Raw genomic sequence first — 25,864 nt, forward strand, 5'->3', positions numbered from 1 at the left:
GACGATCAATCATTTATCACAGTCTAATCAATAGATAGCGACCAGTAAATCCATTATTTCAATACTGTGAAGGTCCCTCAATCTCACAGACAGAAAGAGTTTCTGGATTTCTGCCCACACTCAATGCAAGTACAGTATATAATGCAACAGAATATAATATAAAATAACATTCTTATATAACATAGTATAATACAATATAATTTAACATAATTTAATATAACAGCATTGTGATATAACAATATTGTGGTATTAAAGTACTGTAATAAAACTTGACAATATAATGTATGTAAAACATTGCATCATAAGAAAATGTAATATAACAAAAAATAATATAATGTAATAGAACATAAAATAATGAAAAATAATATAATGTAACACTATAAATTGATGGAAAGTTACCTAATGTAAAATAAAAAAATGTAATGTAGTAAAATGTAACAATATAAAATTATGTAGTGTACTAAATTGCAACAGTATAAAAAGGTGTAAATATAATGTAACATACTGTAAATATGACAATATAAAATAATGTAACTATAATATATATCACATATAAAAAGATGTAAATTTATAATATTAATGTACAATAATATAGAGTAATGTAACTATAGCATAATAAAATGATGTAAAGTAATATAACAATAAAAATTGCAACAAATAAAAGATTTGTAATTAAAGTAATCTTAACTAAATATAAAGTAATGTAACTAAAACATAAAATGATGTACAGTAATATAATGTGACATGAATATAAAAAGAATGTAAATATAAAGAAAATACTCTGCCTGTCCAAAAATAAAGTCGCCACCTGGATTTAACTAAGCAAATAGTTCTGAGCCTCCTATTGGATAATTACTGCCGGGCGATTATCTTTCAGCCGGCAACAAGTTATTTAACCCCGACTGGTGCAATGAGTTGCTTCTCATTTCTTAAACAACCATGTCGAAAGACACATCTCGTGGTCGTGGAAAAGATGTTAGTCTGATTGAGAAGGGACAAATCATTGGCATCAAGCAGAGAAAACATCTAAGGAGATTGCAGAAACTACTAAAATTGGGTTAAGAACTGTCCAACACATTATTAAAAACTGGAAGGATAGTGGGGACCCATCGTATTCGAGGAAGAAATGTGGCGGGAAAAAACAAGAAAGATTGTGATTGCCGATCACTTAAAAGTTTGGTGAAATCAAATTAAAAAAAAAACAACAACAGTAGAACTCAGGGCTATGTTTAATAGTGAAAGTAAGAGCATTTCCACACGCACAATGCGGAGGGAACTACAGGGATTGGGACTGAGCAGCTGTGTAGCCGTAAGAAAACCACTAATCAGTGAGGCAAACCAGAAAAAAGGCTTTGATTTGCTAGGGGGCAAAAAGATTGGACTCTAGAGAAATGGAAGAAGGTGATGTGGTCTGATGAGTCCAGATTTACCCTGTTCCAGAGTGATGGGCGCATCAGGGTAAGAAGAGAGGCAGAAGAAGTGATGCCCCCATCATGCCTAGTGCCTCCTGTACAAGCCTGTGGGGGCAGTGCTATGATCTGGGGTTGCTGCAGTTGGTCAGGTCTAGGTTCAGCAACAGTATGTGCTCCAAGAATGAGGTCAGCCGACTACCTGAACATACTGAGTGACCAGGTTATTCCATCAATGGATCTGTTCTTCCTGATGGCACGGGCATATTCCAAGATGACAATGCCAGGATTCATCGGGCTGAAATTGTGAAAGAGTGGTTCAGGGAGCATGAGACATCATTGTCACACATGGATTGGTCACCACAGTCCAGACCTGAACCCCATTGAGAATCTTTGGGATGTGCTGGAGAAGGCTTTGCGCAGCGGTCAGACTCTACCATCATCAATGCAAGATCTTGGGGAAAAATTAATGCAACACCGGATGGAAATAAATCTTGTGACATCGCAGAAGCTTATCGAAACAATGCCACAGCGAATGCGTGCCGTAATCAAAGCTAAAGGCGGGCCAACTAAATATTTTTGGTGGCAACTTTTTTTCTGGACGGGCAGTGTATTATATACTATACAATTATGTAACGTCTGACAGCAATGAGATCTGTTGCTGGATTATCAGACATTGTGGATTGCTGGAAATTCATAGGAAAGTACATAAAACAGGCTATTAACAGGAAATATTATACTATATGTTTCATTTCAATCAGAGTTATTGCCTTATCTGTTCTCTCAGATCAGTCCTTTTCTTCGCGTCTTGTGATATTACAGTATCTTGCAATTCTGTTTTAGAAATAGGTATGATAGATTACACCGCGCAACAATGATTTTACTACTGAGAGAAAAACGGAATTTATACTAAAATGAGCGCGCTGATTCCAAATATGAACTCGGAATTTGCCTGACGCGTCTAGATTTTAAGTACATGCAAAGCCTATTCAGTTATAATATTAATGCATTATATTGGAGATATTCCGATGGACATGTCCAGACCTGTCCGGACGCCCACAGGCTGATGTCAGCAGTAAGTATATAAGGCGAGCTGGCCAGATTTGGATAAAGTGATCTGTTACTGTGCTATCAGTTTTGAAACTTAAGATGGATAAACGCAAATGTGTTAACGATCCAGACAATTTCTGCTACATATGTGGCAAATACACTACTTATAAACAGCGCCAGAATCTGACAAAGCGAGTGCGTCTCGCAGCTTGGGCTGTATTAGTCCTTGTAGTGAAGAACTTCCTAGAGAACAGACGAGCTGCAAACTATGCTGAATTAGTAGACAACATGCTTACAGCACATGAACAACTTGGCTGCCGAATGTCATTGAAAGTGCATTACATTCCCATCTTGACTTTTTCCCACCCAATTTGGGACACGTAAGTGACGAACATGGAGAGCGGTTCCATAAAGATATTTCTCCAATGGAGAACAGGTATCAAGGCCGCTGGAATCCCAACATGATGGGGACTACTGCTGGTTTTTGCAACGGGAAAATATGACCGTTCACAAACGCAAAACCAGATGCCTGAAGCCCCTATAACAGTACTGGGCCTCGCTCAAGTAAGACTTTTAAACTGAAAAACAAGACTTTTTGAAATGTTGTTATTCCATTACATTTCCATACACTGTTTACTACGCAAACTTTGCTGCAGATCAGGTAATTGTTGGAGTAAAACTCGTTCTGTTCAAAATTATTCAATGCTTTCCAAGTGCTTAATTCATTTAGGCATACTTATCCTTATGCATAGCAACATTTTGTGACGTGTTACAACAATTCTGACTTGGGATTTGTAATCCGCACACTCGATTTAGTATAGGACAAAGGGTTTTTGCCCAGTAGCAGACGAAAAGTTTTTTTTTGTTACGTGGTGTCAGATTTTTGGGGATTGTCAAATGTATAAAACCTCTTTAACCTGGAATCCATAAGATTGGCGCAGCTCTGGATTAGGAGATATTTAGGATAATTAAGCGTTCATAGATAAGTATGTAAAAAAAAAAATACTTCAGGAAGGAAATGCTAAATAAAATATCCTTTATAAAGAGCTGATCTGTGCTAGGGATGCGTCTGATCTCTGGATTATCACACGCTGGATTAAAGGAATTTCATGTTATGTACTTTTGCATCTAATTAGTAAAATATAACATATAATACAGTATGATATATTAGTTTAAATGATAATTATACTAATGTAATATAATACAGTCTTCTGGTCTTCAGCGATATGAGAGTTTATTCAATGCTGCAAAAAAAAAAAAAAAGTGCCGACTATTAGGATGTGAAATGGCAGACTATAGGAACTTAATTTGTAGTAGTATAAATAGTCAAAAGAAAGCAATATTATATCCAGTGATATACTGTCCTGTATGTACTAAGCCTGGCCACCCTGACTCTGTACTGCCCCTTTAAACCCGTAATCTGGTCCCAGGTAAATGAGATTGAGGTGTGATGGGCAGCTTGTCTTTAAATCAGCCAATTCAATTCGGCCTGAAAGTAAATTCATTTGAAAGCAATCGGAGGTAGAGCCGCTCTCATTAAGGTCGTAGCCTAAACAAAGGTAATTGGGGATGTGAGAAAGAAGGAAGATATTCTGATACATCGGTATGAAAACCAAGCAATGAAAACCCTCCCATCTGCTAATTCAGAATTCCTGGAGGTAATCCGCTATTAATGGACAGCCAGGAAATTTCCCAGTAGTCCTCAGTCTGACCATGGTAGCCTGTCCCACGCCTTGGCACGCTATGGATGGTTTGGGCGGGCTACTGTATAGACTATGACAGTCTTGCTGAACCTGCGGACCTCCAGCTGATGTTAAACTACAACTCCCACCATGCCCTGCTTTAGGCTGATAGCTGTAGGCTGTTCGGGCATGCTGGGAGTTGTAGTTTTGCAACAGCTGGAGGGCCGCAGGTTGAGCATGCCTGGACTATGACATACACCTGTGTCTGGCCTTCTCTCTACATGCACAGAACGCGCAGCCACTCGGTCAATACAGAGATGGGATGCAATATTCAGATCCCTCTTACGTCGCTCTCTGGCCAGGCTCACGGGACTACTCTTTGTTTTATCTCATAACGTAACGCAGGCTTGGCTCTGCTACATCACTGTTACTGAACCGTAACTTGACTGACTACCCTTCTGACTGCTGCTACTGTAACACATACCTGGTTTTGCTACGTTACTGGTTCATCTGACAACCACTGTGCTTGACACCTGGCCCTGCTTCATCAGGATACTTATCTAACTACCCTTCTTACTGTTACAGGATAGGTCATCAGTATCTGATCGGTGGGGGTCCGACCTGGCGATCAGCTGTTTGAGAAGGTACTGGCGTTCCTGTGAGCGCCACGGCCTTCTCAGAGTATTTCAAGCACAGCGCCGTACATTATATAGCGGATGTGCTAGCTATGGCGCTCAGGCCCATTCGCTTCTATGGGGCTGAGCTGCACTTAGGCCATTGTGACAGATGAACATATCGTCACTCAACCTAAGGAAAGCAGCAAGAAGGCCGCGGCGCTACGGCGAGTGCTGCTGCCTTCTCGAACAGCTGATCGGTGGGGGTCCTGGGTGTCGGACCCCCACTGATTACCTACTGATAACTTATCCTGAGTATAGGTCATCAGTTTTAACATCTCGGAAATGCCCTTTAAAGAGACCAGTCCTGTATGGAGACTGACTGGAAGTGCTCCATGGTATGGGGGCTTATTGTCAATGCTCCATGGAAAAAGAATATGCAAAGAGGTATATCCCAAGGAAGAGAACCATCTCACAAACGCCACCTTGTGGAAGTGGATCCCTGTGAGCCAAAATCTGACTTTTTAACAAGCCTTGGGATTTCACAAGACTTGGCTATATTGCTTTGTGAAATTCGAAGGCTTGTTAAAGAGTTGGATTTTGACTCGTAGGGAGTGACTTCCACAAGGTGACGCTAGTGAGATCGTTCCCTTTCCCTGGGAGATACCTCTTTGAATATTCTTTTCCCATGGAGCATTGCCAATAAGTCTCCATACCCTGGAGCACTTCCAGTAAGCCTTCGTACAGACTGGTCTCTTTAAGGTTCCACTCACACGACCTTATTTCTGTATCCGCATCCGTTCCGCAATTATGCAGAACAGGTGTGGGCCCATTCATTTCAAAGGGGCCACAAAGCTGTCCACATCATTAATTCCGTGGCTCCGCCAAAAAATAGAGCATATCCTATTCTTGTTCACAATAGCGGACAAGAATAGGCATTTCTATCATGTGCTGTCCGCAAAATGCAGAACGCACACACCCAGCCAGAATCCTACTCCGCACCCCCGAAACAGCTGTCTATGGATGGATATTTAGCTATATTCCCTTCTCAAATGCCAAGGTTTGTTCAAAAGTCAGAGTTTGACCCATAGGGAGTCACTTTCACAAGGTGGTGCCAGCGCGATGGTTCTCTTCCCTGCGAGGTGCCTCTTTGCATACAGTGAGAACAGTGTAATTCTTCATTTCTCCTGCAGAGGCACTGCAGGGAAATGGAAAACTTGCTGCTAGATTCCCCCACAGATTGCAGCTGATCATGAATGCTATATGATCAGTTTATTAGCAATGACTTTTTGTAAAGCGGAGAACCCCTTTAGTTACCCATGAATCACTTAACACTTAGGGAACATTGAAGATCTTATTCCTGGCTGGAAAGTTCTCCTGCCGATATGTATAATAAGGCATTCATGTAAAATAGCTAAAAATAATTGGAAGTCACACCAGACGTCAATCTGCCCTAAATACTCAAACTATGTAAATACTCCAAGAGTCTTTAAGAGGGAAACATTGGTGTAATGTATACAAGGGGATTACAGGGGGATCAGCAGACCTGACTAATATGGGAGGTTCTCCTCTCACATTAATATCGTGCATCAACCCTTTAGTCTAGGGCAGGCATGCTCAACCTGCGGCCCTCCAGCTGTTGTAAAACTACAACTCCCACAATCCCCCGCTGTAAGTTGATAGCTGTAGGCTGTCTGGGCATGCTGGGAGTTGTAGTTTTGCAACAGCTGGAGGGCCGCAGGTTGAGCATGCCTGGTCTAGGGGCTCAAGACAAACGTTACATTTTGAAGAGTTTATGTGGAATGTGTGATACATCTGGTTATGGGGTGATGGAGATTTAACAAATTCCTTAGGGAATTATCATATTAGGCCACTTGACGCATGCCATCATGAAGCTCAATAACCCTAGTGCCGATCCTATCCATTTAGCAGAACCTACAGCAATGTTCAGTAAAAGTTAGGCCCCTTTCACACAGGCGAGAATTCCGAGCGGGTGCAATGCGTGAGGTGAACGCATTGCACCCGCACTGAATCCGGACCCATTCACTCCAATGGGGCTGTGCACATGAGCGGTGAATTTCTTACATGCTCTATATTGTGCATTTTTCGCACAATGCAGGCCCCATAGAAGTGAATGGGGCTGCGTGAAAATCTCAAAAATCTGCAAGCAAGTGCTAGGTGACAATCGGGATGGGGACCCGATCTTTATTATTTTCCCTTATAACATGGTTATAAAGGAAAATATTAGCATTCTTAATACAGAATGCTGAGTAAATTAGGGATGGAGTGGTTAAATTTTTTTAAAAAAATTAAACTCACCTCATCCACTTGTTTGCGAAGCCCGACTCGTCTTCTTTCTTCTTCTTTGAGGACCTGGGAGGAAAAGGACCTTTGGTGATGTCACTGTGCTCATCACATGGTCTATCACCACGGTGATGGACCATGTGATGAGGGCGGAGCCATCACATGGCCCATCCCCATGGTGATGGCCCATGTGATGGACCATGTGATGAGCGCAGTGTCGTCACCAAAGGTCCTTTTCCTCCCAGGTCCTCAAAGAAGAAGAATGAAGACGAGTTAAATTTTTTATTTTTATTTTTTAACCCCTCCATCCCTAATTTACTTAGCATTCTGTATTAAGAATGATATTATTTTCCCTTATAACCATGTTATAAGGGAAAATAATAAAATCTACACAACACCGCTCCCAAACCTGAACTTCTGTGAAGAAGTCTGGGTTCGGGTCTGGGTACCAAACATGCCAATTTTTCTCACGCGCATGCAAAATGCATTAAAACGCTTTGCACTCACGCAGAAAAATCACGCATTTTCCTGCGACGCCCGTGTGAGAGGCCTTTGTAATTCCCCAGAACATAGTAAAAACTATTCAATTTACAACAGAAATTAGATCATTTTAGACGTTCCTCAGAAGGGGCATTTTTCCAGGGGTTCTCCATAGTAAAAAAAAGTCTAAAGGGTTGAGAGTAGATGGAGAAAGAGTCTCAATCCTACTACCCCTCTGATGGTATGCACCTCAAACTACTAGCTCAATACTGAGAGAGAATTTTGAGTTTCACTTTGAAAAGCCACTTCATTATTGTAAGCAAGTCTTAACTTTTATCTAGGGCATTGAATATGGAATTCAGGTCCATCAAAAATTGGGATTGTGCCACCAACATTGTTTAGTCTGAGGAAGGGAACAGAGTACCTTTTTATTGTACACAGTTGATGCTGTGATCGAGAAAAAAAATATTATATTTGAAGACACAAGAACAATGAGAAGTCATAGGAACCATGAGACCATGGGGGAATTATGAGAGCATCTAGAAACCATGGGGACTTTTAGGACCCACGAGGACATCTAGGAGCTATAAAAAGACATATGAACAACACCAGGTTATTGGAACCACGGGATGTAATAAAATCCATGAAGGCATCTAGAAACCATTAGGACTACTTAGAAACATAGAACAAAGAGAAGAAGTAGAAAGCGGGAGAAGACTTAGGATTCATGAGACATAGTAACTGAGCATATAACAATACCTAGAAACCAAGAGGGCCTTCTAGAAACCATGAGAACATAGGAACAACGAGAAGCCATAGGAACCACAAGATTTTTTAGTGTTTATGAGGACATCTAGCAAGCATAGAGGACATCTTAAAACAACCATGAAAGGAAACAGGAAGCATGAAAAATCTATGAGAAGACTTTTAAATACATACATATCACTTCAGCTTTGTGAGTAGATGGAGACGGCATATGGACCATGAGAAGATAGTAGACAAAGAAACTAAGGCTACACCAGTGTTTTGGCATTCCAGTTTTGAGATCCAGGAGAGGATCTCAAAACCAGAGACATAGGAGCTGCAAGAATATATCTGAAGCTCTGGACATTGATTATTTGCTGCACTAGACATGCAGATCAGACCACCAATGGTCATGAACAGCTGAAACCCTCAAAATGTTTTTAGGACAGTAGGTAATTCATTATTCCAGTGATGGAATAAGTGGCCCTTGCCGAGCTGTGGACCACTGCTCCACAATTTATGTGACAGATACAATGTATCCTTATGCTCTTTGTCCATTATTTATGAAACCTATAGCTCCCGCTTCAGAAATCCCAACATTGTCCTCTACCAGCAAATTATGGATGGTCAGCAATCTTTATTACTCAAGAAAGGCCAGCAGATGTCTCTTTCCAGCAGTACAGCGGGAACGTGATGTCATAAGCCCTCAAGTAAATTGCTGTCGATATTTTGGAGTGAATGTCGGAATCCTTGTGTGCATTAAACGTCGCCATTCCATAGTAAGAGGATTAGCCAGACCTCCGAATCTTTCCAAGACTTGTTTTCACCGTCAAAAAAGCCGGGTCCTATCTGCCAACGTTCTCAGACAAGTCTCTACCACAATAAAAACGCTGTATAGAAATTGACTCAACTAGATATTACCATGGCGACTTCCACATCAGTAAAAGACGAGTTCAGGACTAGGTTGACACATGTAGAGATGTGGCAGAGCTGATTTTGACATTTAACTCTTTGCAGCTGCACTGGTAGTGCACCAGCTTATCAGGGATATGATTATCTGTGCCAAATGACAAACTCAGCTGTGCTGCATCTGTAAATGAACCCTGCAGCAATCCATGAAGATACAGTAAATGCATGGGTGGTTACCGCTTTCCTATCTGTATAGACATGGTCTTCTATCACATTAAAGCAAGGAAGGTAAAGATTTGACTTTCCTGAACAATAGACAAGCGAAGATCACTCATCTCTATCCAGTCTCAATTAATAGAATAGAACAGAATCAAGCCAGGACAGCAAATTATATGCCTCAGTTCCATTTCATTTTCATAAAGGTTGAAGGAAATTAGACATGCTGGTGGATAATTGCAGCATCCCTTTAAGGTAGAAATTCTTGAGGGCTCTTTGTTTGAGATGATTAGATGGACATTGTTATTTGGGTTTAAAACATGGATAAGACTTTTTGGATGTGTTGCACCAAACAATACTTGAAATGAGGAGCGCTTAGGAGTCAAAGAACCAGAACACAATTTCAAATGATATCATACAGGGGTAGGTTTCTTTGTACAACATCACATCTTGGTGACCACCTGCTGATTGTACGGCTGGCTTTACAGTATATGGATTGATTTCCTTTCACTCTGATCAGTGATCACTCGTCTTCTAGGCAATGTAACATACTGTAGAAAAATAATCATACCCATGAGAAAAGCTCCTCACTATATAATAAAGAACATGGTGTCCAAAGACGTAACCTGGACAAGACCTGTAAAAGGTCTCTCAGCTGTCACACGTCACTCATGGTATCAGCCTCCTCATATGAGAGACCTTTTTAGCCCCCTTAGGCTCCAAAGCTCTGGTGCAGCCAAAACCCCCTTTAGATATGCTCCTGATTATAAACTCATCAGACATGGACTGGACAGTCTTCTCTCCAGAAAATTCTACCCAACTGGAGATTGATTGCCAGCATTCCCAAACACACAGAAGATGGTGCCCAAAGACATAACTTGGGCAAGACCTGTAATGGTATCAAACATCACTTATGGTATTAGGCTACTCATATGAGAGACCTTTTCAGCTGGTGCAACCCCCTATACATATATACATCAAACTCATCAGACATGGACTAGAAAGTCTTCTCTCCAAAAATTGTACCTAACTGGACATTCATTGCCAGCAGTCCCGAACACACATCACAACCACAGTCCACCAGACCCAATCCATTTCTTGCCAGAGATAGTCAGTCATGTGACCCAAACTATTCCAACCTCAACAATTGTATTTTATTTTTATTTATTTTTTAATTTGAGTCAAATAAATGCCTCCGCACCCCAAGTCTAGGATTGTATACTATACTGCGATTAAAAGCCCAGGAGAGGACAGGACAAGTACCCCCTACAGACAAGCCAGGACGAGAAGCTAGATATTGTAGTAATAAAATGGTTGCAAAAGTATTCACACCCTTTAATTATGCTAGTAATGAAGCTTTCTGGCCAACAGTGACCTGCGTAGGTGACCGCTAGCCTGTGGGGAGCTCTGGAAATAAAAATGAAGCCTCCACCAGATGTATCTCATGACCTATCAACCCTACCGATAGCTCTAGGGCGGTATTTTGACAGGTTCATGAGCTGAAGTCATTAGATATTATAAATCTACCGCCTGATTTTTTTTTAACATAAGAGAACAGAGCAGATTTCCTATTTCTTGCCTTTTTTTCCACATCCCCCCCTCTCCTCCTCCATCCCTGGTCCTGAGCTCCCTAGCTAGGTACGTTCCAGGGAGGACAGATAGAAAAGTCTATATTTACTGCCCCACAAAGATTTTTTTCCTTTTATTTAATCACCGGGTGTTAGAAGAAACAGGATTTAATTAAAAACCATCGAGTCCTGGGAACAGACTAAATACAGAGCGCGACCTGAAGATTGCATGATGGAGTTTAACCGTTTCATAAACCGTTTTCCAACATTGATTGTCATTTCCAATCCTTCTAAAGCCAAGGTCACTTTCCCTCCCCTACGTGACACTGAAGAGAAATAGTCCCGGTGGAAAATCAAGTAAAAGTATTTTCTTTAATCTCAATAAATTGAAAAATGGGCAACAGGGTGGCTCAGTGGTTAGCAGCATGGTGGTTCAGTGGTTAGCACTGGTGGCTCAGTGGTTAGCACTGGTGCCTTGCAGTACTGTGGTCCTAGGTTCAAATCTGACCAAGGACAACATCTGCATGGAGTTTGTATGTTCTCCCAGTGTTTGTGTGGGTTTCCTCCCACCCTCCATACTGATAGGGAGCTTAGATTGTGAGCCCCATTGGGGACAGCTTGATGCTAATGTCTGTAAGCGCTGAGGAATATGTCAGCGCCATATACGTGCGTAAAATAATTATGCAGTTTCTATACTGAGTAATATATCTTTACAGTGGTCTGAACTTTGTTTTTTTTGATACAGAGCTCCAAATCCCCTGCATAGACACAGAGATAAAAGATAACATTTTGAGTACCTGCGGCCACCACTAGAGGGAGCAAAGCAGGATACTAGTGTTAGCTGTTGAACTCAATAGCAAAGCAGGATACAAAAATATTCAAAATTTTTCAAACCAGCACATGGATCTGAATACTTTTGTAATTGCATGTATTGAAAAATTTTGTATAATCACTGAGCTACTCAAAACAATGCATCTGAATAGCGCCACCTCCTGTTTGTTCTTTTCCTTGTTTCTCCGTCCACCTCACTGAGGTGGTCGCACATGCTCGGTTTAAATCTTCAACTGCCTCCTCTGTTAGAAGTAGTGACAGTTACAGGGAGAGAGCTGCAGCAGAAAGGACACGCCTCCTGAGAAAGGACACGCCCCCTGACCTGCCAGCCTGAAATCAATCTAGCAGAACAATTGGAGCAATGAATGGGGAGATCTCTGGACCCATGTGAGGTGCAGGGCTGGTTCTAGCTTTGTTAGAAAGAGATTGTCATGTACTATATGATGTCTGATTTTCATGTTTTACAGCAATTACAGCAAAACCCCTTTGAGCGCTATCTAGAGGGCCCTTAAAGGGGTTGTCTCATCACAGACAATGGGGGCATATCGCTAGGTGTGGGTCTCACAAGGTGGTGGCTGGAGGACTCCGGTCCGGCCACCACCAAGCCGGCTCCCCATAGAAGTGAATGGGAGCGCACCGCACATGACCGGCCCCCGCTCCCATTCATTTCTATGGGCTCGACGGAAATAGCTATTTTTGCCGGCCCCATGGAAAATGAATGGAGTGCAGCTGCGCATACCAATACTTTCAGGGCTCCATTCTCTATATAGGTGCGGGTCCCAGCGGTGGGACCCGCAACTATAAGACAATGGGGGCATATCCTAGTGATATGCCCCCATTGTCTGTCATGAGACAACCCCTTTAATCAACTTATTCAAAGGATTTGGGGCTCTGGAACGGCTGACTGCTATCAAGATTTAATGAACTCAAGAAATGAATCTTGGACCTACATGATAAAAGATGAAGAATCACTTAAAGTTTTTCCAGATGTAGCAGAGCTGAATTTGTCACTTGGTTCTTTGGGAAAGCATTATGATAACTCACTACCGCTGATCTGCTGTTGGAAGAGGCCATGGTGCGCAGGAGAGCGCCGCAGCCTCTTCCTACATGTTCATTGTCACATGGCCTACAGTAGGTCAGTGATGGCTAACCTCCGACACTCCAGCTGTGGTGAAATTACGACTCCCAGCATGCTCCATTCATTTCTATGGAGTTCTGACGACAGCCAAACAAGTGTGCATCTTGGGAGTTGTAGTTTTACCACAGCTGGACTGCTGGAGGTTAGCCATCACAGGCCTAGGTACTGCTCGGGCATGAGCTGTAGTACCAAGCACAGCCACTATACCATGTGTGGCGCTGTGCTTGGTAATCTGTGAAATCTTCAGCTGATCGGCGGAGGTGCCTGGAGTCGGACCCCCACCGATCAGATATTGATGACTTATCCTGAGGAAAGCCCCTTTAAGTCTGTCCTATCTTTACAATCCACTGAACAATGCTTGATTCATCAGAGGCACAAACTGCTGAGATCGCTAGATTTAGGTGCCAATAGTGCATTTATTATGATGTAATTAGCGCCCCTGTAGAAAATGAAATTAAGCTCCCGGTTATAAAGTCATCGTTAAACATGACGGCCGCATCCATTTATCAGCGTGGGAATTCCGCCTCGGAAGATGCTTCAATTAAAATTCACTTCCGTCTTCCTTTCGGCCGGTGCTCTGCCTTGATTTATGATCCCGCAACCTGCTTTGTGGGTTTTACGGTACAATTCTGTCTGATCCTGGGAGCTGCCCATTAATAACGGGCTCTCGGAAGACTGGGTCGTCTGCCAAGTTCCCCCCATTTACAGTCACCCCGATTTCTGCGTGTGTCCTCTATTATTCCTATCTTCTTTTGCTCTGCGGTTATCAGTATTTTAGGGTCAGGTTTGTGTTTTCAGCAGCTCTCATTCCCTCTCTCACAGCGAAAAGTCTCAGCCTTGAGCCACACATTGGTAAGCAGCAAAACGCTGGAGTCTGAGGCTACCACCGCTGTAAGAAGAAGGGACTGACTGATTGTCAGGAAGGTCGGGCTAAACTGTCTCCTGTGGCTGAAAAGTGGTGGCCAAATACATTAAAGGGCTTCTCTAGGCTACAGATATCAATGATATTTCCTGCGGATAGATTACCAATATTGGCTAGGTGGGAGTCTGACACATGGCACCCTCACCGATCAGCTGGCACCAGAAAGTATACTGTGTATAAAGCGTGAGGCAGACAGCTCCGTACACTGTGTAGTGGCCATGGCAGGGTACTGCAGCTCAGCTCCAATTAAAGGGATTGTGTCACAAAAACATAGTCTACATTTTTCGAACCAGCGCCTGCATCTGAATACTTTTGTAATTGCATGTAATTAAAAATTTTGTATAGCCAGTGAGCTATTCAATGAAATGTATCGGTACAGCGCCACCTGCTGTTTGCTCTTTTCCTTTTTTTTTTGTCCATCTGACAGAGCGGGTCGCACATGTTCAGTTTAAAACTTCAACTGTCACCAGCCCCCCAGAAAGGACACGCCCCCTGCGCTGTCAGACTGAAGATGATTTAGCAGAGCAATGAATGGGGAGATCTCTGGACCCATGTGAGGTACAGGGCTGGTTCTAGCTTTGTTAGAAAGGTATTGTCATGGACTGTATTATGTATACATCGCCCCTTTAAGTGAACGGGGGTTGAGCTTTAGTGCAGGAAGCTACACCTTGAACTGAGCCTTCTGCTTTCACTCGGTACACTGTTAGTCATGGCTACCCAAAAACAGCGGATCAGCGGGGGTGACGGTTGTTGCCCCCCCCCACCAATATGATTTTGATGAAGATAGGTCATCAATATCTGTATCCCAAAGAACCCCTTTAATGAACACATGCACTTCCCTCGCTACTTGGACTTTCAGTACAGAATACAGATGTAGCCCAACCTCTTAAAATTCTTTACTGCCTTGCTCTTGATGGTCTTAGACAGTCATGGTCTGTGCCTGGTATTGCATCTGTACTGGATTCATTTGAATGGCACTGGGCTGCAATACCACGCACCCACCACAGACAAGAGTGGCGCTGTTTTCTGGAAAAATGCTGACTCTTTTTATTTTTATTCTAATCCTAGACACGTTGTTTGAGTCATTTATAGTTCTACAGAGAAATTTCCATATAAGTAAATCCTTGGCAAACTTTCATGTCTGGATTGTATATCCACGGAGCTGCCATTCACCCCCCCACACAGGCGGAAAAAAGATTCTGATCGACTGTATTGTTTCATTCCGTACATTTTATACTTTGGAAATGTCTTTGCGCTACAGGAATCTTTTCCTGAAAAGCTGCAGAAGTCTCATATACAGGATGACTGCAGCGTGTGGGAGGGCGACTGCTGGTACCTACAGACTTTATATTTACTGTATATATTATATATATGTTACACACACACATACATACCGTACATACGCTATAAATCATACACACACATATATATGATTTTATATTTACTATATATATTATATATATTACACACACACATACATACCGTATATACGCTATGAATCTGATATGTACATACAGTAGCTACAGCCCTGTGCTGTCACCGCAAGTCCTTATAATTTGGACATAGGGGTTCTATGGGAATGCAATTCTAGAGCTGGAAGGGAGTCTGTCAGCAGGTAGGGTCTGGGGAATGCACTACAAAGATTCCTTTAGTGAAGATTTATTTCCATCAGGTCTTGTGCTCTGCCTCCTTGTGCACTTATAGGAGCAGAATCTAGCAGAATAAAGCTTCCTATTCACACTACTCCTGATAAGATAAATTCCCCAAAAGGTGTATCTGTACAGTTCTCCCTGGCCCCTACCTAGTGCGGTCAGCAGTTTTGACCATACAAAACTCCCTTTAAATGGGATGTCTGATTTTTTATTTTTTTTGTTAGAAGGGACTCTTTAAAAAAATGGATGATCACAGGATGTCCTGCTGAGGTTTCATGTGTTGGGGGAAACTGGTGAGCAAGTGTTTATCTCCTCTGCAAGTGCACCGCCACAGGAACAGAGCAGTATTACATGGTGAGGACTGAAATCAATTCACTGCCTATGACATACATGGACTGGACACCCTAATAAGGTACTTATACCGAGGACTGCTATACCAGGCGACTGCTTATCTGAGCACGAAATGTGCTCATAAAACATCAACATAGCTGGTCTTAAAATGTCTTCTTCTTTGTAACGAAGTTATTCTAGTATTCACAGCTACACAACATGTGTAAGGATTTATTTGCAATATTCTTGTATATAGAAGGTAGTATTATAGTAGTAATATTCTTATACATAGGGGCAGTATTATAGTAGTTATATTCTTATACATAGGAGGCAGTATTATAGTAGTTATATTCTTATACATAGGAGCAGTATTATAGTAGTTATATTCTTGTACATAGGAGGCAGTATTATAGAAGTTATATTCTTGTACATAGGGGCAGTATTATAGTAGTTATATTCTTGTACATAGGAGAAGTATTATAGTAGTTAGATTCTTGTACATAGGAGGCAGTATTATAGTAGTTATATTCTTGTAAATGGGGGGAAGTATTATAGTAGTTATATTCTTGTACATAGGAGCAGTATTATAGTAGTTATATTCTTGTACATAGGAGCAGTGTTATAGTAGTTATATTCTTGTACATAGGGGCAGTATTATAGTAGTTATATTCTTGTATATAGGAGCAGTATTATAGTAGTTATATTCTTGTACTTAGGAGGTAGTATTATAGGAGTTAGATTCTTGTACATAGGAGCAGTATTATAGTAGTTATATTCATGTACATAGGAGGCAGTATTATAGTAGTTATATTCTTGTACATAGGAGCAGTATTATAGTAGTTATATTCTTGTACATAGGAGCAGTATTATAGTAGTTATATTCTTGTACATAGGGGCAGCATTATAGTAGTTATATTCTTGTACATAGGAGCAGTATTATAGTAGTTATATTCTTGTACTTAGGAGGTAGTATTATAGGAGTTATATTCTTGTACATAGGGGCAGTATTATAGTAGTTATATTCTTGTATATAGGAGCAGTATTATAGGAGTTATATTCTTGTACATAGGAGCAGTATTATAGTAGTTATATTCTTGTACATAGGGGCAGTATTATAGTAGTTATATTCTTGTATATAGGAGCAGTATTATAGGAGTTATATTCTTGTACATAGGAGCAGTATTATAGTAGTTATATTCTTGTACATAGGGGCAGTATTATAGTAGTTATATTCTTGTATATAGGAGCAGTATTATAGTATTTATATTCTTGTACATAGGGGCAGCATTATAGTAGTTATATTCTTGTACATAGGAGGCAGTATTATAGTAGTTATATTCTTGTACATAGGAGGCAGTATTATAGTAGTTATATTCTTGCACATAGGAGCAGTATTATAGTAGTTATATTCTTGTACATAGGAGGCAGTATTATAGTAGTTATATTCTTGTACATAGGAGCAGTATTAAAGTAATTATATTCATGTACATAGGAGCAGTATTATAGTAGTTATATTCTAATACTTAGGAGCAGTATTATAGCAGTTATATTCTGTACATAGGAGCAGTATTATAGCAGTTATATTCTTGTACATAGGAGCAGTATTATAGTAGTTATATTCTTGTACATAGGAGCAGTATTATAGTAGTTATATTCTTGTACATAGGGCAGTATTATAGTAGTTATATTCTTGTACATAGGAGGCAGTATTATAGTAGTTATATTCTTGTACATAGGAGGCCGTATTACAGTAATTATATTATTTGTCACGGAGCGGTTCACTGTGACAGTTGTGGCCGTGTAGGCTGGCTGCATGCCCTTTCGCGTACTGGCTGCAGGCTGACAACTGTGTATGCTGGTTGCTTGGGGCTGCAGTGGTTTGTGTGTGTGTGAACTGTGGCCTGTGTTTGTGCATTCTGTGTCTGCATATCTGTGGTTCCCGTCTCTGGTGCCGTGCAGGCTGGCTGCATGCGCTTTGTGTACTGGCTGTGGGTGTTCTCATGCTGGTTCTGCGATGTGTGCTGGCTGCGGCCTTGGATTGGAGTTTGGATTCACTTGTGATTGCATGTTCGGTGCTTTTTTGTTAATCCTGGTTCTGATGGGGTTAACATTCCCTGGTCTGGGCCAGGGTGTGGCTTATCAGGTGCCCTGGTTTATCCAGCTATATCTATCTGTGAGCTGTGGGGTTTGAGGTCAGTCCTTCCTGTGCCCTACTGGGTGTAGCTCCTTGCTTCTGACCCAGGGGGTTTTGCCATCTGCCCTTTTGTGTGCTGTCACCTGGTTAGGCATTGTTTATGTTATTGCCTTGTCTGTTCTTCTGTACCTGTTCTTATTCTGGATCCACTCTGTTTCATGTGTAGCCTAGCAGTGCGTCTGACAGCCTGGCAGAGTGCCTACTGCTTCTGTTCCTTGTATAGCCTGGCAGTGCCTACTGCTTCTGTTCCTTGTATAGCTTGGCAGAGCCTACTGATTCTGATTCTGTTCCTTGTATAGCCTGGCAGTGCCTACTGATTCTGTTCCTTGTATAGCCTGGCAGTGCCTACTGATTCTGTTCCTTGTATAGCCTGGCAGTGCCTACTGATTCTGTTCCTTGTATAGCCTGGCAGTGCCTACTGATTCTGTTCCTTGTATAGCCTGGCAGTGCCTACTGATTCTGTTCCTTGTATAGCCTGGCAGTGCCTACTGCTTCTGTTCCTTGTATAGCCTGGCAGTGCCTACTGATTCTGTTCGTTGTATAGCCTGGCAGTGCATACTGCTTCTGATCTAGTCTGTTCCTTGTCTGTCCTGCAGTGCCTTAGTGCTTCTGTGCCTTTGTGAGAGTGCCCCTGGGTTCTCCGGAGGGAGGATCTCTAGTCTGTGTGCAGCTCTGCCTGAGACCGCCATGCTTCCGTTCCGTATAGAGTCCAGGCATCTGCTTCTGTGCTGGTTCCCGTTTGTCTTGTTGTCTGTCCCATGTCCTGTGTTTGCTTGGGTTCCAGTTCTGTTGTCTGTTCCGCTGGTGCTTGTACCAGCGTGGTTCCTTGCAGGTAGCGGCCAAGTGTACCAGGACCTTCCTGGAGGTACGACCAGTGAGTCCTCGCCCCAGTTCATCCCCACCACCTGGGGCTCTGTGAAGAACGGGGCTCACTGGCTTTCTGCCCTCAGGGTTCTGCCTCTGGTCTGCCGGTGCACTTGGTTCTGTGGTAGTGCTACCACTATTGCTCTACCTGCTTACTGTCATGTGCTTTTATTCCATGTGTAATAAAGTATTCTATTGTTTCCTGGTCTGAATCTTTCTGGTGTTCTGTTTGCAAGACGTCTTGGAGGTCTGCCTTGGGCCTCCGGCACGTGGCATTATTGTGCATAGGTGGCAGTATTATAGTGGTTATATACTTTATATACTTTTATAAGAAGTATAAACTCGCAGTGCTCTTTACCCATTTCTATGACTCTGGTCAATCTTTCATCTGCAGAATCCATCAGAAATTTTGAGCCAAGGGAACACTGTTGCCTATTTTAATTTGGCATGGGCCTCCATTGTCCTAAAGGCGCTTGTACAGTTGCACAGGCTGAACCAGTGCAGCATATCTGCCCCCTTTCACACGAGCGAGTTTCCTGGCCCCATAGAAGTGAACGGGGCTGCGTGAAAATCGCATTGCATTTGGAAGCAAGTTGCTAAGAGATGTTTGTTAACCTTCAGTTTTTATTACGGGCGTGAAAAACGCATAAAAAATGCATCAAAACGCATTGCACCCGCGCGGAAAAAACTGAACGCAATCACAGACAAAAGTGACTGAACTTGCTTACAAAATGCTGCGAGTTTCACTGAACGCATCTGGAGCCAATCCGTCGCGCTCTTGTGAAAGAGGCCTTAGGCTACATGCACACGACAGTATGTGTTTTGCGGTCCGTAAATTGCGGATACGCAAAAAAATAAGGATGCCATCCATTGTAACAATGCCTAAAACGGACAAGAATAGGACATGTTCTATTTTTTTTTGTGGGGCTACGGAACGGACATACTGATGCGGACAGCACACGGTGTGCTGTCCACAGTTTTTTTGCGGACCCATTGAAATGAATGGGTCCGCATCCTATCCGCAAAAATAAATAAACGGACACGGAAACAAACTACGTTCGTGTGCATGAGGCCTAACTCTGCTGTTCTTTAAGACCAAATTGGAAATCAGAGCCTTTTATGAAATTACTGGACATCTTGTGGTTGACTAAGATTTATTTATGAAGTTTTGGAAAAACCCTTTAAATGTAATTGCTCTTACACATTTGGTGCACTAAAGCAAATATCATGTTACTGTAATGTACATGGTGAGTCAAAAGCCGCAGGACACCCTTTTATATCAGAGACACAAAGGAGAAAATAAAATATCTAAATAATTAGCAAGTAATGGGTGAGGGCGCCTATCTTTTAGGCTATGTCCTGAACATGGCTGCCATCTTGAAAGTCACCACATTGGATCAAGGGCAATTTATTCCAACGGGAAGGGGGTCATGTAGCATGTCAAAGATAACTAGAATTTTCCTGGAAGTCGATTGCCACAATAAGATTTGCATTATCTCTTGTGGTTCAAAAGTTCAACACAGAAAGTTAAAAACTTAAGTTTCAGGAACAACACATTGAACGTGTCAAATTTCAGTGCATCACAGGGAATGTTCCCGGTTGTTGTTGCAACTTTCAGGTTGATAACTTTTGAACCACAAGTGATATTTGTAATCGATTTCTGAGAAAATTCTGGAGTTCTTTGATACATGACCCCCCTTCCCATTGGAAAAAGTTGCCCTTGATCCAATATGTCGGCTTTAAACATGTCGGCCTTCTTTCAGACATAGCCAAAAATATAGGCCCCCTCACCCATAAGTTGCTCAGGGATTTAGATATTTCATATTCCCTTTCGCTTCTGAAAGTAAAGGGTGTCCTGTGACTTTTGACTCACCTTGTCTGTGTTCTTAGCTCCCTTGTTACAGACCTGAAAGAAAAAAATTAAAGAATGGGAGGTAAGTGGCCAAACTACTCAGTCTTATTCATAGCAGCACTAGTTTCACATGCGGACCAAGATCGGGCAAGTGTCAGGGAATTAAGGGTAATGAGTGACAGCCGCAGGCATATATGGAATATTAGGCTGGGGCTAAACTGGGATCTTGGCCAAAACACTAGTCACACGACTAAACATTGTGTAGCATTAGTGCTGCTATTGAACTGAGTGGAGTCGCAACACTACTACCCCAAAATTGTAAAAAGCCATTTTTTAAGATTCTAGGCTTGCAGATGCAGCAAACTGCAAATCACGCTGTGACCCCATTCACTTCTTTAGTCAACATCGCCATGTAGCCCCAGCCCTATACTTGGGGGATAAACTGGTCATTACGTGTAGTTCCTCATAAGTATCTGTGCATCTACTTCCTGTACATAGCGTTACCCTGCAACGTACCACTTTACAGAGTTTGGGCTCATGCACACGACCGGAGCCTGTTTTAAGGTCTGCAAATTGCGGATCTGCAAAACACGGATACTGCAAAATGCGGAACGGAACGTCCGGCCCATAATAAAACAGGCCTATACTTGTCTATAATGTGGACAAGAATAGGACATGTTCTATATTTTTGCGGATGCGACGGAACAGACCTTAAAAAAAAATAAAAAGCGAATTGGATGTGAATAAAAAATATGTTTGTGTGCATGAGCCCTTTACCTATGGTGGTCATAGTCTAATATCTAGAACTCATTCACAAGCTTTGGCCAATTTCATAGAAAGCCAACTAACCAGTCTAGGAGGAAAGCGGAGAACCTGGAGCTCAGGAGAAGATGCAAACTCCATGCAGATGTAGCTGTGACGGATTGTGAACCTACCATATGCCCCGCGGTTCTACCGTTTGCATCTCCAGTCTGCTCGTAGACTATTAAGCCCTCTAGTCTTCTCCTTTATCATGTCATTGGCTGACTATGGAGAGACTTCTGTCTAATGGACACTTTGAAGAGTTTGTCTTGCAGCAATATTCTTATTTATCTCATTTCTCCCTGTAGTAATAGTTGTTTTAGAGCGGGCATGCTCAACCTGCGGCCCTCCAGCTGTTGTAAAACTACAACTCCCACAATGCCCTGCTGTAGGCTGTTCAGGCATGCTGGGAGTTGTAGTTTTGCAACAGCTGGAGGGCCGCAGGTTGAGCGTATCTGTTTTAGAGAAAGTAGCAGCAAAGTAATTAAACGTAAAGGCTATAAACAACTTCAAGGGCAATTTTTGGGCCCTTTGCATTTTACTCATTTTGGGCTAAAAAGCATTTTTTCAATTGGTCTTTATTAGAAATTTTCAACAGTTTTTGTTCAGGAATCAGCAACCTCCCGCACTCCAGCTGCTGTGAAACTGCAACTCCCAACATGCAAACAGCCTTGGCTGTTCTTTTAAGGGTCCATTTACACGTCCGCAAAATGGATCCGCATCCGTTCCACAAATTTGCGGAACGGGTGCAGACCCATTCATTTTCAATAGGGCTGGAATGTGCTGTCCGCATCCACATTTGCGGATCCGCACTTCCGCATCCGTGCTTCCGCAATTGCGGACAAGAACAGGCATATTCTATTAGTGCCGACAATGTGCGGTCCGCAAAATGCGGAATGCACATTGCCGCTTTCCGTGTTTTGCGGATCCGTGGCTCCGTGTATCCGCAAAACACGTTGCGGACGTGTGAATGGAGCCTAACTCCCATAGAAGTGAATGAATTCTGGTAGTTTCTGAACAGCTGAAGTGCTGGAGGTTGCGGATCCCTGTCCTACAGGGTTAAGTCTCAGTCCATCTGCAGAGTATCCAGCTTTCAGTTTCGCACTGAACCCATCAGGTTGCTGCTGTGACGGCTTGATGTATAGCCCTTATCTCTGAACTCCTGACAGCTCATACACACTCATTTCCACTGTATCCTTTTCAGTTTGATATGAATTTAGCTATAATGAGTGTATATGAGCTGTCAGGAATTCAGAGATAAGGGCTATACATCAAGCCCTCACAGCAGCAACCTGACGGGTTCAGTGCGAAACTGAAGGCAAGAGCCTCTGCACATCGACTGAAACTTAACCCTGTAGAGCAAAAAATTTTCTTTATAAAGACCAATTGAAAAAAGTATTTTTAGGCTACTTTCACACTTGCAGTAGCCTTTTCTGGCAGGCTGTTCCGGCGGGGTAACAGCCTGCCGGATCCGTGCTACCGCAAGTCCACCGAAAATGCGGCTGGTGGTCCGCTCCGTCCCCATTCACTATAATGGTGGCCGGCCAGAGGTCCGGCCGCAGCATAGCAGCCGGAATAAAACTACAACATGCTGCGTTTTTTGTCCGGCCGCCTCTCTGCGTGTTTGCCATGCTGCGGCCGGACCTCCATTATAGTGAATGGGGCCGGAGCGGACTTCCGCCAGCACGGTGGACTTGTGGTAGCACGGATCCGCCAGGCTGTTCCCCCGCCAGAACAGCCTGCCGGAAAAGGCTACTGCAAGTGTAAAAGTAGCCTTAGCCCAAAATGTGCAAAATAAAGTCATAAAAAAATTGCCCTGAAGGTGTTCATAGCCTTTAAGTTCAATTGCAGTGATTACAGAGGCGGGCTCCCTTTATCACCTGTGGTTTGGTGAAGAAATCACTAATTTAGGGCTATTTTTTATTTTATTTTTGCATCCAATCCACATGGATCGGATGCAGACCCATTCACTTCAATGCTGTCCTATTATTGTCTGCATTACTGACAAGGATCGGACTGTTCTATTATGGGACGGACATTCCATTCTGCAAAATGCGGAATGCACACGGCCGGTAGCCATGTTTTTTGTTTTGCGAATCCGCAATTTGCAGACTGCAAAACAGGCTATGGTCATATGAGTTAGCTCTTATTTGTATCTGTCTCCTTAGGCCTCATGCACACGACCGTTGTTTAATTCCGCGTCCGTTGTTCCGTTTTTCGTGATTTTCTGCGGACCCATTGACTTTCAACGGGTCCGTTGAAAACTCGGCTACTGCACCGTTTGTCATCCGCGTCCGTGATCCGTGGTTCCAGTCCGTCAAAAAAATATAACCTGTCCTATTTTTTTCATGGAAAACGGTTAGTGGACCTATTCAAGTCAATGGGACCGTGAAAAAACGCAGAGGCACACAAGATTGTCATCCGCGTCCGCTCGTCCGCGTCCGTTTTTTTCCTATCATTTGCATGGCAAACTTGACTTAGACTTTTTTTTACTTTCCTTCACGTCTGGTGATCCTCCAAAAATAAAGGAAGACACACGGAAACAAAAACGGAAACGGATCACGGAACAACGGAACCCCTTTTTGCGGAATGGAACATAACAACGGTCGTGTGCATGAGGCCTTACTGAGAGTTGTGCACAAGTGGTTTCCCAATTAAAATGGAGGTCTGTCCCTTTAAATATTTCTCATGTATTTATTTATGTTTTTGTCTCATTCTCTCAATTCTACAATATGCTAATGAGACGGAAGATTCCTGCTCGGAGAAGCCGTCTCCCTGAGATGAATAAACCTTCATTAATTACTAAGCCCCACATCCCTCGCCTTGTGGCTTCGCGGACAGTAGGTCAAAAGGGCCCTTTAAGATGTCTTACAGCATAAAGTCTATCTGTCTCACCGCTCTCAATCACACTTAACCCTCTCCTGATAAAAAATATAATAATAATCTGCTGTACATGATGAGAGTAATCTCACGTTATCATCCAAGCTGTAGGTGTATGCAAATCTCCACCTGCACAGAACACACACCATCCGAGCAGCCCCATGTCAATATGCTAACCATGAGTGACGGTGACTTGCTGTATAACTATAACTCCCATTATGCACTATTATTAGCTTCTGGCATGCTGGCGCTTGCAGTTCAGCAATGCTTCTCCAAGTCCCTTGTGTTCTATGATCCTGGTAGCATTTCCTTGTAGGATCCCATCCCTACCGGCAGAAATCTGTAGGGGGTCATTATCTAAACTTCACCTTCTCAGCCAGGATTATGTGACTCTCCAAACTGACTCCTCTCTCCAACTTTTTGAGTGCAACACACTGGTTGTCCCACATGCCAGCACTGGTCAGTATGTATCTCCCAGTGTCACCAATTGCCCATGAAACCAAACATATATAGTTAATCAGTGCAACAATGTATCCATGCTTTGTATCCTGTTGGTGAAGGTTCTGTTCTCTCTTAAAGGGATGCTGCCGATTTTCCACACCAAAGAAAGGGGAAGATGTGACTTACCAGTGAGCTGATCATAGGATCCATCCAGATCTCTTGAATCTGAAAGGTTAGCATCCCTACCTTTACTCCTCATCTTCAGACAGAGGTAAATGTGCAGACCTGGGATCAGAGACAGTCTCTCACCTCCCAATCCCTTAAGAATCCTCAGGGTCTCAGGATTTACTACTAGATTCTATAGAGAATTAAAAAAAGATCCTGTTGTCCAAAAAATTAAATAATAATAATAATCACTCCAGGAGGCAAGGGGTTACTGGGCTCCCTCCTGACATGGAGGCTGCTGCCCGGTGTTTGTTTATGGCTCTTGTTGTAGTCCGGGCTCTGCTGTGGTCCAGGGCGGCTGGAGGTGGAGAGAGGGCGGCTGGAGGAGGAGGAGGGGGCGCGCAGTGTCCCGGGTGTCAGCCCCTTCCCTCTGCTCGCTCCATGTGAGGAGGAGAAGGCAGGTCCTCTGCTGGGCGGGGGGCTCTGTCTTCTGCTGCTTCTTCCTTCTAGTGTCTTGGAAGAACTTTGATTCCTTCTTTCTGTCTCCGCTCAGAGTCAAGGACTGGTGGCATCTCCTCAGCAAGTGAAGGAACTCCTCCAGATGTACGACTACCCCCAGCATCTCCTGAATGTCTGCGCTGGCTGCAAGCAGAATTAACTGCCTGTGTGCTGACTGGAAGGGGTGATATGTAGGTAGCTTCTATCTATCTATCTATCTATCTATCTTCTATCTTTCTGCCTGTCTAATATCTATCTATCTACTGTATCTATCTCATATCTATCTATCTATTATTATCTATCTATCTATCTCATATCTA

The 25,864-nt window shown here is 42.7% G+C and overlaps 1 protein-coding gene across 1 annotated transcript in view; it reads right to left on the bottom strand.

Annotated features, from left to right (window-relative positions):
- KCNIP2 (potassium voltage-gated channel interacting protein 2) overlaps positions 1-25,215 on the bottom strand; it is a 446,265-nt gene extending 421,050 nt beyond the window's left edge. The window contains exon 1 of the mRNA XM_044298989.1: positions 25,068-25,215. Within this exon, the coding sequence (XP_044154924.1) occupies positions 25,068-25,140 (73 nt within the window). The 5' untranslated portion in view covers positions 25,141-25,215. The remainder of the gene's footprint in view (positions 1-25,067) is intronic.
- Between the last annotated feature and the right edge of the window lie 649 nt (positions 25,216-25,864).

The sequence above is a fragment of the Bufo gargarizans genome, chromosome 6, assembly GCF_014858855.1.
Source record: "Bufo gargarizans isolate SCDJY-AF-19 chromosome 6, ASM1485885v1, whole genome shotgun sequence".
Lineage (NCBI taxonomy): Eukaryota > Metazoa > Chordata > Amphibia > Anura > Bufonidae > Bufo > Bufo gargarizans.